Source organism: Bos grunniens, chromosome 12 (assembly GCF_055505025.1).
Source record: "Bos grunniens cultivar Pamir isolate PY7600 chromosome 12, Bosgru_T2T1.0, whole genome shotgun sequence".
Lineage (NCBI taxonomy): Eukaryota > Metazoa > Chordata > Mammalia > Artiodactyla > Bovidae > Bos > Bos grunniens.
This window is the reverse complement of record NC_141176.1, coordinates 23,266,887-23,283,844: the sequence shown is the minus strand read 5'-3', so window position 1 is coordinate 23,283,844 and position 16,958 is coordinate 23,266,887. Positions and strand designations below refer to the sequence as shown.

The window sequence follows — 16,958 nt, the reverse complement described above, 5'->3', positions numbered from 1 at the left end:
GCTTTAATCATAACATCCCATCTGGTGGTAAACTTGTGGAGATACTTACAGCTCTTGTAATCTCCAAACATCCTAAACTCTCAATGTTTGCAACAAGAACTTGAACGTGGGGTTGGCTAACTTAGCTCAGATCTGTTTGTTAACAGATTAAGAATCAGTGGAGATGAAGAAAGTGGAACTATCTAAGGGGCAGAACTAATGTGGAAGAGGGAGAAGGATATATCCAAGATGACTAAGGTTCCAAACACGAGCAACTTTGTTTACAGATGTGTGATGCACAAAGAACACTGGGGACAGAGCTGGGTTAGAAGGAAGATTAATCCAGTTTTGGACAGTGGGCTTGATAAATCTCTGAGTTTGCTAAATGGAGGTGTTGTGTATGCAGTTAGCTATAAGAGGTCTGGGGCCAGCTATGTACTGGGTTGACCAAAAAGTGTTTGTCCCATAAGATGTTACAGAAAAACCCGAATGATCTTTTTGGCCCACCCAATACCTCTGGGAGCCTTCAGAATATGGATGTAATTGAAGGCAGGAGAATACACAAGATTTCCCAGGGAGGTGATGGTGGAGAAGGGAAGAAGGCCCTGAAGAACTGAACACTGAAAGTCTGACTGGAGCATGTAGGTCAATAACGATTTTGTCACTTTAGCAATTTTGTGCATTTTTACATAATTTTGGAGCTGATGGCAAAATTTCTTTCCAAGTAAGAATTGCCTTAATTTGAAAATAATGCTTTTTTTGAATCAAGTGAAGAAGAGAGCCCTAGAGTATGCTTCAATGGTACCATGAAATAGGAACACAGAATGACTATGCAGGAGAGAAAAAGAATTTGGTTTGCTCTTTTAGAGAAAAGAAGAGGCCAGAGGAAGCAGTTCAACGAGGAGACCAGGTTGCTGGACTTAGTGGAACGTCACAACAGAAAGCAACGAAAGGAAGGTAGTGTGCTGTTCCCTTTATAGTTGTTTGCAATGCTGGGTTGTAAATCTCTCCTCCAGCTTCACCTGCTAAATCTTCAGTAAAACCTACAAAAACTCATAAATGCTTACTGCGAGTAATTTTCTTTTATAGAAAACAAGAAAGAGCACCGAGTTTTATATTAGGGGCAAAGAAATTAAGGACAAAAACAGAATCTGGGTGTGTAAGAGGTAGCCTCAAAAAACATGCCCTCCCCCACACTGGGGATTTGCAGAAATTTGGGGGCTGGCTGTGAATTCTAATAGGCTATGGAATTGAAAAGGTTATTTCCTATAGATTTTGACAATAGGCATATCCATCCTTTCATAGCTGGGTTATACATTTTTAAATAAACCATTTGTGTTATTTTAAAATTATTTGTGGGACTTCCCTGGTGATCCAGGTGTTAAGACTCTGTGCTTCCACTGCAGGGAGCATGGATTCAGTCCCTGGCTGGCAGTTGCACATGCTGAGCAGTGCAACCAAAAAAAGGAAAACTGGGGGAACTTCTCTGGTGGTCCAGTGGTTGAGTCTTCACCTTCCAATGCAGGGGGTGTGAGTTCCATCCCTGGTCAGGAAGCTAAGATCCCACATGCTTCTGGGCCAAACAACCAAAATATAAAACAGAAGCAACATTGTAACAAATTCAACAAAGACTTTTTCTAAAGTCCACATTTTATCTTTAAAAAATAAAATAGGTAATCTAGCTATTTTTCAACAGATAATATAGCCATAAGTTTAACAATATGAAGGGCACTTAAAGCAAGTTTTCCTCCCACCCATGACTCTTATCCAGAGATAACTATTATCATCTGTTTCTTATTTATCTTTCTAGAAATATTCCACTGGTATAAAGCAAATACACATTTATCCTTTAAAAATGTTTGCAGAAATTTTAGCATACTGTATAAAGTTTCTGCATCTCGCTCTTTTCTCTTAGATCTTAAAGCTGTTTCTGTATCAGTACAGAGATGCTGCTTTTAAATGGCTGTATAGCTTTCCACCTACGAATGTACCATCATTTATTTGAGTTCCCTACCGATGTGCATCTAAGTTGTTTCAAGACTTCTGCTCTTTCTGAAAATGCCTCAGTGAAAAAGCTTTTCTGTACGTCATTTTGCACAAATTGAAATTTGTCCATATGTCATTTTTGTGCAATTTACTTCATTCCTGTTGCCCAAAGACTTTAAAGTCCCTTGCTCATCATGACAAAGGGCAAAGCCCAGAGGAGGCAGGTGTCATAGAGAACACAGATAAAGGTTCAGAAAGCTCAGCTTAGACTCTCAGAGAGCTGGGCCAGCAATATCAAAGCCAACATATTTCAAGGTAGCTGGAGGAAAACAAAACGATGTAGAGAAATAAACTCGTGAAGACTTAGGACTAGAGAGCTGAGTTTTGGAAGAAGGCATTCTTGAACTTATCTGACCTCAGAGGACAAAGTAAATGGATCACAGAGAAGACAAACTAAACTGGCAAGAACCTTCCCTTTGAGCTTCCAATGGAAAACAGGGACCAACAGTTCTTCCATGGATTATCTTGTGTTATCTTCATAATACTCCATTAAGAGGGTAAGACTATTATTCAGGTTCCATAAATGCGGAAAATAGGGTAAGGAAACTTGATCAAGGTCACCCAACAGATACATGGTGGAATCAACATTCAAACTCTTGGGCACTCTGAGCTAGAAGGTCTTAATCTCTGACATTTGCGTGAAGCTTTAGCCAAACAAGGGCACATAAATCCCGTGTTATAACTAGCCTTAATCCACCCAGCTCTTTCTATTAGCTTAAACCCCAAGGCTTCCTTAAAGACCTGGAGTTTGTCAGTAAAGTGGCTTGAAAACTAATGACTAAAAATTCCCCTCAGGCAAATAATAATTCATCCTAGACGAGTGCATTAAAACAGACAGCCCATATAAAAAATGTTTCCTATTGAAGCTTATTTCTATGTGAGTTACAAGTTAAACACTCATTACAAAAAATACTATGATTGGTATTATAGGCTAATATATGCTAACAGGATTGTGACAAAGAATACTCATTTTAACAATTTAAATGCATAGAGGAACTTAAAGTGAAAGAGTTAGTTGTACAGTCATGTCTCACTCTTTTAAGACCCCATGAACTGTGGCCCACTAGGCTTCTCCTCTCCATGGGATTTCCTAGGCAAGAATACTGGAGTGAGTTGCCATTTTCTTCTCCAGGGGATCTTCCCAACCAAGAGATCAAACCCAGGTCTCCCACATTGCAGGCGAATTCTTTACCATCTGAGACACTGGGGAAGCCCAGAGAAACTTAAGAGCCATGGTAAAATATAAAATATGTTAACAGTGAAGCTATTAGAGCATATGATACATACTAAGTGATCAGTAAACACTTTTTAAATGAATAAGTAATTAAAAGAAAACTACCAGGATATCAGAGGCCCTAAGAAAACACCGTGGCTGAGCAGACAATCCTGTGTAGAAGACACAGCATAATTTTCAAAAACAGGACAAGCAACAGTTCCTCCCCAAATCCTAGAGAAGTGGAATTGTGAAAATTGTTAAGGAAAAAAAAAAAAAAATAGAAGAGGAAGTTTCCAGATCCAACTGCTCATGGAAGTAATTTAGCTTCAGCGTGGCCACAGATGGCCTGATAGAATGATGTTTTTTCCCTGCTCTCATTCACATTAAAAACCTTCTCATTTTTCATCACTGCCGTTTATTTTCAGATCCAAATGCTTTCTTTAATGATCACTTGTGTGTACAAAAATTGACACAGGCACTCAGGATACCAAAGTAAAGAAGATCTGAATCATGAGAATATTGTCCTTTTTCCACACCAGGCGAACTCTTCCAGGGAAAAATCAATTATTTTCTCATTGACCCCATTGGTAGGTATTAGGGCAGTGAGCCAGATCATGGCAACCTCTTGCTCTGCTCTGAGGAATTAGTACAATTTTGTCCCCTCAAAAACTACTCTTCAGATGACAGGCAGTTTCTTATCAATCCAGTAAGCTTGCTGAAAGCTGTCATCACGATCTATTGGTAGCATTTCTAAGAAGGCTCTCTGGAGGGATGCACTCCACATGAGGGAAACCCTGTATCCAAGAGGGTTGCCTGCACACTTGGTCTTCTTGAGGTGGAGCAGGGCCCTACGGTCCTCGTCCCCACCACCCGACCATGTTCTCTGCCTGCCTTTTGCCTGTGGAAAACTTTATCAAAGGATAAGTTTAATCAGAGAAATGCAGAAGCGACGGAAAACAGTCAAAAGAGATTACATAATAATGTAGTCATTAAGCATAGTCAAGGACCGTTCGTTCTTTCTCAAGGACGTAGATAACATTCTGAGCCACATCCTGTGAGCTGTATGATAGAGACTCCCCAGGTGGAGACCTTAACTACACGATGACCAGACTGCACCCACGACATGAGCTGCCCCAATTCTGAGAACGGACTGCAAAGAAATGGGAACAAGTGGACTGTGGAACTAAAGGTGGACTTTACCTAAAACATTCAGGATGATGCTAGTCACACTGCTGCCGCCGCTAAGTCGCTTCAGTCGTGTCCGACTCTGTGCGACCCCATAGACGGCAGCCCACTAGGCTCCCCTGTCCCTGGGATTCTCCAGGCAAGAACACTGGAGTGGGTTGCCATTTCCTTCTCCAATGTGTGAAAGTGAAAAGTGAAAGTGAAGTCACTCAGTCGTGTCCGACTCCTAGCGACCCCATGGACTGCAGCCTACCAGGCTCCTCCGTCCATGGGATTTTCCAGGCAAGAGTACTGGAGTGGGGTGCCATTGCCTTCTCCGGCTAGTCACACCACTGATGACCAATTTCAAGCTGTCAGAGACGACTATGCTGTTTCTGCAAGTGGTCCCTCCCCCACAACTCTGTCTGTAACTGCTCCCACCCCTCGTCAGGGCGGGAGTCAGCCTTTGGATAGATGTCTGCCACCCTCCCCCCAACCCCTATTCCCCCACCCCACTCCCCAGCTGTGCCCCCATCTGAAACAAGGCAAACTTAACTTTCCTTTCCATCAACCTGGCCTGTTACTGGCTTTTGAGCAGTGAGCAGCTAGACCCACAAACTTTTTTCGGTAACATTATGACAAACTCATTCCATTATGAAGGACTGCAAAAAGGTTTTCTTTTTTTAATTAATTTTTTGTTGAAGTATAGTTGATTTACAATATTGGGTTAGTTTCAGGTGTACAGCACAGGGATTCAGTTATACATGTATGTATATTCTTCAGATGGTGAACACCTTTTCAACATGATTACTGGCATTTGTGTATATCTTCTTTCGTAAAATATTCCATTTATTTCGACCATTCAAAAACTTGAGTTGTTTGTCTTTTTATTACTCCTCATATATTCTGAATGTAAGTTCTTTGCCAGATAGCTGACTCTTCCAGCCTTCAGCTTACCTTTCCATTTTCTTAACAATGTCTCTGAAGAGCAGAAAATCATCACTTATCATCTTTCTTTTCCTTATATCTTTTATTTATTTTTTTTCCTTATATCTTTTAAATGTATCTTTAATAAATAAATTAGGGTAAACAATTCTTTACCTGGGAGGAACTTCCTCCCTGTGTTTGAGAGTCAACTGACATCCCGGGACATGTAACCACTGACGTTCTTGTTCGTTTTTCCCCATAGAGCAAGGGTTGCACTTTATGGAGTGCTTTATACATAGTAGTAGAATGGCTAGCAGGCTTCCCAGGTGGCGCTAGTGGTAAAGAACCTGCCTGCCAATGCAGGAGACGTTAAGAGACAGGGGTTCCATTCCTGGGTCAGGAAGATCCCCCAGAGGAGGGCATGGCAACCCACTCCAGTATGCTTTCCTGGAGAATCCCATGGACAGAGGAGCCTGGTGGGCTACTCTCCATAAGGTCTCCCAGAGTTGGACATGACGAGACTTAGCATGCCTGCAGAATGCCTAGTAAGCAGTAGGAGCTCAAAAATTAATTGTTACACAAATGAATATGTTGAAAATTGGAAGGGTCAATTCAGTTTAATGAGTTAACTTCTTTAAGCATTGTTTTCTCTTCCTTAAAAACAAGGAAACCCTCCCCCCACCACTTACCTCACAAGCATGTACAAGGAATCTGTGAGATTCTGAACGCAGCCCCTTATATCAGCAAGAAGTCCCTGATAGATAATTCTCAGAGATTTTATCATTATTGCTATTATTAATATTATTATTTCATGAAAGCTGATATTCATTTGAAAAGAAGTACCAAAATATAAAAATTCTTTAGATTTTTTATACAATTCTAATACATCAGATGCTGCTCACCAAGCCCTGGGACATCTTGAACAACAATAACAAAAAAATTACAACTAGTCAGAACTGGAGGTATAAGCGTGTACCAATTGACTTCATCATGTCAGAGTGATCAGCTTTTTATTCCAGTGAGGCTCGCTAATGTCTAAAACCCTGCAGATTACATAAAAATGACAATGTTATCATTAAATCTGCCCAAGAAATTAGACCTTAATGAATTCCATTGAGAACTCCCAATTTGATGATGTGAGCTTAGGAAGTCATAATACTATTCTGACAAGAAGGTGCAGTTAAAGAAATTTGAAAGACACTAGCAATACGTGAAAATGATGGGCTAATTGAGGAAGCAAAGTGCAATTGTCTCCTCCCAGCAGGAAGCCACAGAGTGGAGAAGCCCCTGTTCAGTGGACAATGAGACACAATCAAACGGCATTCAGCACAGGATGAAATAAGCATCTGAGAGCAGAGTGACTTTTTCCATAGCAACAAAGCCTCAGAAAGTCCAGAATGTTACTGGCCAGAATCTTGTATTGCTCTTCCCGGGTGGCATCAGTCCTCACCGTGGATGATTAGAAGTGCCAGAAGCAAGGGTGATATTTGGATATTCAAGTTAAATTCCTCAATATGCGTTGAAAGAATAAAAATATACTTATATGTGTAAACAGAATGTTCAGTTTCCAAATATGAACAATATATAATTTGGAAACCAATTGAACCAGGAGTTTTAAGGATTTCATGCTTACTCAGCGTTGCCTAATAGAAGAATACCCATCATCCAATCTTTGCTTTTGAAAGAGTTGGTTCTCTTAAGGGGTAGTCAAAGGGTGCAGATCTTTCACTCTAGTCAAGGATTTAGGCTGGGAATAGGAGGTTAAGAGGATCTAAATTGCCAAGACGCCTGAAAGACATTGCTCCTGGCACAGAAGCACCGAAGAAAGGTAGCCCCTTATAAAAGTGGAGGGGCAGCACGTCGCGGTCAGCTTGAGACCACCCTGTCGTCATCCAGAGACTGAACCATGCTTGACTTGGTTTTTGTTGCCTTCAACCACTTCTAAATATTGCCCAGATTCTCAAACTTCATCTAAAACAGACTTGAAATTCTTCTCTCATAAGGATTTGATCATGATTGAAGTGCAGTGTACTTCAGTTAGAATTCTGGTAGCTAAGAATTTAGGTTGAAAGCAGGAATTATGTCATACTCACCTTTAATGGTAGCTCGGCTGGTAGAGAATCCACCTGCAATGCAGGAGACTCTGGTTTGATTCTTGGGTTGGGAAGATCCCCTGGAGAAGGCATAGGCTACCCACCCTAGTAATCTTGGGTTTCCCTGGTGGCTCAGACGGTAAAGGATCCACCTGCAATGCAGGAGACCTGGGTTCAACCCCTGGGTTGGGAAGATCCCCTGGAGAGGGGAATGGCTATCCACTCCAGTAGAATTGCCTGGAGAATTTCATGGACAAAGGAGCCTGGTGGGCTACAGTCTATGCGGTCACAGAGAGCTGGACATGACTGAGCAACTTTCACTTTACCATTAGTACCTTGTGTGCCAAGAAGAATGCCTGGTTGGATGACTAGTGAGTGAATGAATAGGAGGCCTAAAAATAAAATGAAAAACTTACAAAAGTGTTGGAGTTGAAAGGCTACCTTTAGGAAATTAAGAAGCAAACCCCATAACTGAATTATGACACTCTATGACACACTGAGCTATTGATCAAAGAGAAAATTTATTCACAGAGCTTTTCAAATACAAACAAAATAGCACTTTTTACTTTTTACAAAATGAATATTGGAATAAATGTGGTACAGCACAGTACAATAATGGACGAAAGAAAACCAGATCTAACGACTGGAGAATGTCTCTCCTTACTCTCACGTCGAATTCTCTCCTGTGGTGGACACAAAGTCGCCCCTTTACTTCGTAAGAATATCACAGCAGAAACTACTCAGAGAAATATTGCATATTTTTTGAATAATATTGAAATACAAAGGCTTAATTCTAAAGGTCTGCATAAACACTGAAAACAGGTTGAGGGCGTAAAGAGTTTATGCAGGGTATACAAAATACTGATAAAGTGGCTTATTGGTCCATTGATTAGGTTTAATGTATGCTTTACAAAGTGATAATACTGTATTTTAAATGTGTATTAAAAAGAAAACAGAGGAGTAATGCATCACTAAACATCTCGTACAGTCTGTGCAACCACGGAAATGTCTGCATTTGGGCATGTGATTGCATGGGTATGTCTGTATATGCTCGTGTGCTTTCAAAAGTGCCATGACTTACAGGGAACCTTTTTGGGTTACCCTGCTTCCTAACATAATACTGTTTCTACTAGCCCTTTTGATCTCTGAGTCATCATCCTAAAAAAAAACCAAAAACTTTGTTTGCATATATAGATTCATTTTGTGTGTGTATGTGTTCTACATCAACAATACTCTGGAATAGAAACACCCAACACCCTGCAATATTTTTAGCCTTTGGTCCATTTTTCTGTATCATTCCATGCTCTACATTGCTTTTGCAAGTCCTGCACAACCCTTCCGTGTGGTAAGATGTTTCTGATTCCTTTGGGTTTCATTTCATCTGCATCGTATGGTTTAGAAGCACTCCTCCGCCTTCTGAGAGTAGCTGGATGCTTCGGTCCCTCGGGGTCCCTGTGGCCCTTGTTCTCCTCTGTCTGCGCTTGGCGGCTCCATCTCAGTATGGGTACTGCTTCTGTTTCTTGCCTGAGAAGCAAGCCAGCCATGTGCAGAGCAGCATGGCGGCGGCGGCCCCTCCTCCTGTGCAGTAGTAGGCCCAGCCGATTTCACACTTACCTAGGGACACAAGAGAAGGAGAGAAAGCAGGCACAGGTCAGGCTGATTCTACAGGAGGCTCTGTTATTGCTCCCCAGGTGTGGGCTCCTGGTGTACCAAAATGAAACTGAAATCCTCCTTAGAAATAGTCTCACTCGAATGATAATATGGGTTGAAAGTTATCTCAAGATGGAAGAAAGCCAGTGTGGTTGTCTGCATTTCAGAAGGACCTCAAGGCCTATGTCTCCTGCTGGCTAAGGAACAGAAACCAATTCTCCCCAGCTGCGCTGCTCATACCCACGGCTGAAGAAAAGGAGGAATAACAGCCATCAGGATAGGAGAGATGAAGGTATTAGTTCTGATTTAAATCACCCAAACTCATATGCATAATGAGGTACCTTAGAAAAAAACTTCAAAATAGAGATACAGTCCTAAATATAGACACAGCTTTTGCGAAGGGGCTACTCTAAGGAGGTGATCCATTTGAAAGATAATGCTAGAGTGAAAGAATCTACCAAAAAAAAAAAAAAACCTCCTGTAACTAAGAGGCGATAACAGCAATGCTGTAGGATAGAAAAGTAGATATACCACTGATTTCAGACAAGAGCAAAGGAACATAGTCCTTCTTATTTTCCTTTATCATGATAAGATTCTGTGAAGTTTCTTTGGCTGTCGGAGGCTTAACTCACCCACCTATCTACCTACCCACCCAAGTCCTGCCCTTCCCTGAAAGACTCAAGAATCAGGATGGAGCCTTCAGCACATCCTCCTTGAGCCACCATCTTCCCGAGGCCAATTAACTCCTTGTCTTGATAAGGGTGTGTGTGTCATTCCTAATAATTGCTATGTTTACGGAGTCTTCCTTATTTGTGTTATAAAACGTAGTCAACTCATCAGACCAACTGTCCATCAGATGAAAATGGAGAAGTAGGGCAGCAGATAAAGGTACTTAAGAAGGGACTTCCCTGGCAGTGCAGTGGTGAAGACTCACAGCTCCACTGCAGGTCATGCCTGCTCACGGAACTAAGATCCCACACGCGGTGGGGTGAGGCCAAAAAAAAAAAAACAAAAGGTACTTAAGAAGTGTGCCACTGTTGAAAGTGTTTGTGGATGTTACACAGTACTGTTACTAACCACACGCAGATCCTAGTTTATGTGCATGGTTTACACATTTTGTGGTTTAAATTTAGTAACTGGCTAAGATCCAAAATGAGCAACTAACATTCAGTGTGATTTAAAAGAAAATTATTCCTCTATTTCAGATATACAGACTTTCATTTGCTAGGTAATTCATAAGGTAAATCATTATTAAATCAATATGGATTTATTCTGGTATTCTGGATTATATAGAAATATGGCCAACCCTTAATCTAACTTAAAAAACATAAAAATACATACACCACACACACACACACACACACACACTCATCTTTTGAGAAGCAAAACAATGGTCAAGATCAGTATGCTAAGGTCTAGATGTGTCAATAAAATTTAGACAAATCTAAAGAAACACTAAGTCATCCATCCCCTGATTCTTTATTCCCTTCTTCACACTTTCTTTCTTTCTCTCATTCATCCATTAATTCAACAAATATTTTTAAGTGACCACTCTAACTAGGACTCATTGGGTGCTGGGAATCTACTTTGGAAAATGATAAATACAGTTCCCAGTATCAAGGAGCCATCATCTCATCAAGGGAGTATTATTGCTAATGCAGGAGACATAAGAGGTGTGGGTTTGATCACTGGGTTGGGATGATCCCCTGGAGGAGGGTACAGCAACCAACTCCAGTATTCTTGCCTGGAAAATCCCATGGACAGGGGAGCTTGGTGGGCTACATACAGTCCATGGGGTTACAAAGAGTTGGACACGACTGAAACGGCTTAGCACACATGAACTCAGATATTTATATGATAACTGTGATATGTGCTTTGAATAAAAAACATGCAGGATGCTAAGACAGCAAATCATAAGGAATTTTATACAGTGAGGTTGTGTGATGGAGAGCCTTAAAGCAGAAGTGAAATTTAAGGTGAGACCTGGCAGATGAGCAGGGGTTAGCCAAAGATGAATGCTAGAGGCCAGGGAAGAGTGTATTTGCATCATGGGGATGGGAATGTAATGGGGAAACGTAGGCAAATCTGGGTCTTGTTAAAGTATTGTTTGGGTTTCCCAGGTAACTCAGTGGTAAAGAATCCACCTGCCAATGCAGGATATGCGGGTTCAATCCCTGGGTTGGGAAGATCCCCTGGAGAAGGAAATGGCAACCCACTCCAGTATTCTTGCCTGGAGAATATCATGGACAGAGGAGCCTGGTGGGCTACAGTCCATGAGGTTGCAAAGAGTCGGACACGACTCAGCAACACTTTTCAAAGTGTTCAAGTAAGAGATGGGGATGCCAACTGTTCGTGTAAGCAAGCAAGAGATGGGGTTGGGTGTGAGCACCTCCAGAGTTTGAGAGCTAGAAGCCTGAAGACTTCCTCTTCAAATGTTTGTCTAGGCTGGCATATAGACATGTGAGATATTCAACAATCAGTTCAGTTGCTCAGTCGTGTCTGACTCTTTGCGACCCCATGGACTGCAGCACGCCAGTTGCTGAGATAGTTAACTGCTGCTGCTAAGTCGCTTCAGTCGTGTCCGACTCTGTACGACCCCATAGAAAGAAGCCCACCAGGCTCCCCCGTCCCTGGGATTCTCCAGGCAAGAACACTGGAGTGCGCTGCTATTTCCTTCTCCAATGAATGAAAATGAAAAGTGAAAGGGAAGTCACTCAGTCGTGTCCGACTCTTAGCGACCCCATGGATTGCAGCCTACCAGGCTCCGCTGTCCATGGGATTTTCCAGGCAAGAGTACTGGAGTGGGGTGCCATGGCCTTCATCCATAGGTAAATCTTGAGCACCCACTCCGTGTGTTACAATGTTACAGGAGACCCCAGGGGGAACAAAATAGATAGCATCTTTGGTTTAAAATACTTATATTCTAGCAAGACCGATTCTTAAGTATCGCTCACATCAATTGCACTCTCTTGAAGCCATTCCTTGTATATTCTACACATATGTCTGCTGTGTATTTTTTTTTTCATGAAACTAACAATGTAAATGTATCTTGAACTTCTTCAAAGAAGAAAGATTTTTCTTTTTCCTGAGCATGAGTCCTTCCATAGTAAAACCCACATGCTCAATAATAAGAAATTAGCACGTGTTTTACAGTAATAGAAAAAGTCTTTCTGAGTACATTAGGCTATTAGGAAAGAGCAGCTGTTTAAGTTTATATGCTTTAAACAGCACGGTAGTCTGTGAGTAGTAATGGAAACAAAGGAAAACCAGGAAATGGGGGACTATTTTTCCTTGGCCTCTCCTTTCCCCTGTGGTGGCAATAAATTCTTGTTATTATAGTGCAAACACAAAGCATTTTACTAGAGGGCAAGCTTTGTCTGTGATCCTTTCAGGAAATTAGAGGAGCAAATCCCTTTAAACTTTCCCTTTTGCTCTCTGTAATGCTCCATCAAATAGGACTCCAAGCCCACCGGGTTGGCAAACCACTGCTTTCAGCAATGGGGGATGCTATTCTTGACAGATAAAATAGAGGTTAATGGGACAGAAAGCAGCAAACCACAGCCACCTGCACATTCAATGGGAAAAGGTATCCTGGCTGTGTTCCAGGGCAGCCCCAGGGAGAAGGTGGGTGGGAGTGGTGTGGCTGATTTTTTTAGGGTGTCTCAAATTGGCAGCTCAGTTGGTAAAGAATCTACCTCCAATGCAGGAGACAATTTGTGGGTCTGGAAGATGCGCTGGAGAAGGGATAGGCTACCCACTCCGGTATTCTTGGGTTTCCCTGGTGGCTCAGCTGGTAAAGAATCTGCCCTCAGTGTGGGAGACCTGGGTTCAGTCCCTGGGTTGGGAAGATCACCTGAGAAGGGAAAGGCTACCCACTCCAGTATTCTGGCCTAGGAATTCCATGGACTCTACAGTCCATGGGGTCGCAAAGAGTCGGACACAACTGAACGACTTTTCACTTTCAAATTAGTTTTTAGTGCATCTTCTGTTAGTAAGGGACAGAACAGGTACAAAGAACCCAGCCTTGGGACTTCCCTGGTGGTTCAGTGACTAAGACTCTGTGCTCCCAACGTAGGGAATCTAGATTCAATTCCTGGTCAGGGAACTAGATCCCATATGTCACAACTGAAAAAAAAATAAATAAATAAAAAGATCCTGCATGCTACAATGAAGACCTACTGCGGCCTAATATATATAAATAAGGAGTCTTCCCCGGTGACTCAGTGGTAAAGAATCCTTCTGCAATGCAGGAGACTCCGGAGACAAGGGTTTGATCCCTGGGTCGGCAAAATCCCCTGGAGAAGAAAATGGCAACCCACTTCAATATTCTTGCCTGGAAAATTCCATGGACAGAAGAGCCTGGTGGGCTACAGTCTGTCCATAGGGTCACAAAGAGTCAGACAGGACTAAGAGACTGAGCACAGGACATAGAAATAAATATATAAATGTAAAAAAATTAACCCTGCTTACTACAAATAAAAATGAAATTTCAACGATCAGTTCATCTTTCGAGGAGCTGTATTTATTCATTCAGTTGTTTGATTACTGTTTTAGTGTCTACCATGTGACTGCCTGTCTGCCCCTTTATCCCAGTGCTCAGTGTGATGATGTCTGGAGCCCAACAGACAATAAATACCCATTTGTGGATATCAGACACAATATTAGTGCTGAGAATAGAGATCTGAAATTAACAATTATATAATAGCAGTTGTGGACAGCCTGTGAAGCAGGTGCTAAACAGTTTAGAAGCAGCATCTCATGTAACCATTTTTGCCTATGATGCCTTCAGGAAATTAGAGAAACAAATCTGTCATTCCCATTTTGAAGATGAGGACCCTGTGCTGCATGCAAGATAAGTCAATGGCCCAGTATCTCAAATCAGTGATGGAGCTTGAATTGAACTCCAAAACTTTTTCCTGTGCTCAGATATCTTTTGCTGCTGCTGCTGCTGCTGCTAAGTCGCTTCAGTCGTGTTCGACTCTGTGCGACCCCTTAGACGGCAGCCCACCAGGCTCCCCCTTCCCGGGATTCTCCAGGCAAGAACACTGGAGTGGGTTGCCATTTCCTTCTCCAATGCGTGAAAGTGAAAAGTGAAAGTGAAGTCGCTTAGTCGTGTCCGACTCTTAGCGACCCCATGGACTGCAGCCTACCAGGCTCCTCCATCCATGGGATTTTCCAGGCAAGAGTACTGGAGTGGGGTGCCATTGCCTTCTCCGCAGATATGTTTTAGGAAGAATATCCATATTAAAAATTTCCCCAGTTGTCAGATAGTCCTTGTCTTTGCCAGAACTTACATGTTGTGCAGAAATAAGCTATATGGTGCATCTTTGAATTTACCAGTATTCTTAGAAGACTCCGTATGCCTATGTCTACCTGGCACTATTTTAGTTATTAAAGGCTTGCATTTTACAGATCTAGCATTCTCAATTTTGGAGCCAGCGGAACCAATCTGTCACTCTCTTGGCGACCTCATCCCCCTGGACAATGAGGGGGAGTGAGATCCAATACATTTACTTGATCAATTCAGATAATTGATTTTTCCTGAGCAATCACTTACCATAAACATGCTCCCAAAGTGGATGTTTTTGACCCGCCCTGGCCTTAGGGTAGCTGAGTAAGGGCTCCACGTATGGGTCACATTTCAGTTCCTCTCTGCTTGCAAACCGCTAGCAGTCTGGTGGGAGCCCACTGGGCCATCCTCATTCAACACCCAGAAACTTTGCCACAGCACCTCCTACTGTGCGCAGTACTGCTCATTTGAACATAAACCAGGACCCTTCAGCTGGTCCTGCAGGCTGACTAAACTCCCTTGTGTACTCGGCCTGCCTGTGCTCTGCCTTTGAACTTGAGCCTTGCTGGTTTCCAGCTTATTTCTCTCCTCACCAGATCACTGCTGAGTTCCCAGCCTTGTATATAAGCTAGCTGCCTTCATTTATCAAGGCAGGACATCTTTCACTGTGATATTTTAAACTTTTCATCAAGTTAAGGTGTCAATGCAAAGTTTGTGTAGAGAAGAAGCAGGCATATTAGATTTCAACCCTTTTGCTGTACAAATAACGAAGGTAGGAAGGTGGGAGGGTCAGTAGACAGAGAAAAAAACTTTTGTGTTCTTAAATACCATGTGCAGAAGTTTGAGAAGTCTTTTTCCTCTTGAATAAATTCTTTCCTACCTCTTCCTATTCAGACCATCTAGTCTACCTACGCATGAAAACCAAGAACAAAAGGAACCTGTCATGGTACTGTATCCATGTGTTCTTTTGTGAAGTTACCAAACAGAAGTGTTGCCCCCCCCTTAAAAATAGAGTTTAAACATTTGACCTAAAACATACAAAAGCTTTGATTCAAACTTTTAATGGAACAGTTCAGTTCAGTTCAGTCTCTCAGTCGTGTCTGACTCTTTGTGACCCCATGAATTGCAGCACAACAGGCCTCCCTGTCCATCACCAACTCCCGGAGTTCACTCAGACTCATGTCAATAGAGTCAGTGAAGCCATCCAGCCATCTCATCCTCTGTCATCCCCTTCTCCTCCTGCCCCCAATCCCCAAGTAGTTAAAATAACACGTGTGTCTGAAAAGAGAAAGCAGAACTCAAACTTGATTGCTGGGCAAAAAATGTAAAAGTAAAAAGGCTGAGGGAAGACAGTTTGTGAGGTGGGGTTCTTCTGAAAGCTCTTGGCTTGTTTCTGTTTGTGACCAGAGGCAATAACCCATGTTGAGGATACAGCCCATCCTAGACACGACTTCAGAGCCCCACTTATACTCTACTTCCTGAGATGTGCTCCAGGGGGCGCTGTTCACAAGCAGATCTCAGGAACAGGGTTCCCCATGGGTAATTCCCCAAAGAGTAGATAGTATGGAGGCACGTGCAATGGTGGAATCCAGTCCAGCCCAAAGGCTGGGCACGGAGTCTGCACACAGAGCGTCCCAGGCAGCAGCACCCACCTTGATGCCTTCGGTCTCCAGAACTGCAGCTCAGTGAACCGACCCAGTCTCTCTCCTCAAGAACTGCTGCTCTGGACCTTAATGAACCAGGCTGACTGTATCTTTCTACCTCTCCTGCCCCTTAATTTCTAGGTTTAGGAGACTGGACAGTTGGATTAGAACTCTCTGGAGAGTTGAATGATACCCTTTCCGCCCAAACACATAGGATACCTAAGTGTACAAGGGTCTAGTGTGGAACACTGGAGCCACTTCAGCGTATTAGAGGAGGCAAGAAATCCTTAAAAGACTCCACACCTTCTTTGTTTGCCCTGTCTTCTCCAAGGAGGCAACCAGGAATGTAGAGAGAATGCAATGTATATGTGTCCATTGGTAAGAGCTGATACACTCAAGCTAAGCATTAAAGTATTCTTCATAACCTGCATGTCCAAGGGAGCAGGGATTTACTTTCTGGAAAAGATATGTATCTGCAAAGCGCTCAAAATTGCACCATGTCTAAGGAGATATGTTATAGTCAATTTTGATAGGAAAATACCAGCCTTGTAAATTACAGCACGTATTCATTCATTCTGTAGCCAGAGTGGGAGGAAGGCAAGGGCTGTCTAGACAAGCATGTGATGGGTAATTGACTGCTGTGTAAGCTCTCTACTCAAACATGAGTTCATGTTTTATGAGTCTCAGATTTTAGGGGGAAAACCCTTCCTGAGTTACACATTGATTCTATTCTATCCAATGGCATGCATTTATCTTCTGGATTCCCGCAAAGATTTCATTAAAGAGCCATAATTTTAATTTGCTCTGTTCTATCTCTCTTGTTCCCATAGAAACATTTTTAGCTTCACCTTTAGGGTGAGGAGCTGGGGAACAAAGAAAAAAAGAGTTCTCGCAGGTACCATTTACTGCCTCCTATAGAAACAGTGCTGTGCTGTGCTTAGTGGCTCAGT

At 42.4% G+C, this 16,958-nt stretch overlaps 1 protein-coding gene across 1 annotated transcript in view; it reads right to left on the bottom strand.

Moving 5' to 3' along the window:
* Positions 1 to 7,927: 7,927 nt before the first annotated feature.
* LHFPL6 (LHFPL tetraspan subfamily member 6) overlaps positions 7,928 to 16,958 on the bottom strand; it is a 234,278-nt gene continuing 225,247 nt past the window's right edge. Inside the window, exon 4 of the mRNA XM_086329271.1 lies at positions 7,928 to 9,039. Coding sequence (XP_086185397.1) covers positions 8,921 to 9,039 — 119 coding nt within the window. The 3' untranslated portion in view covers positions 7,928 to 8,920. The remainder of the gene's footprint in view (positions 9,040 to 16,958) is intronic.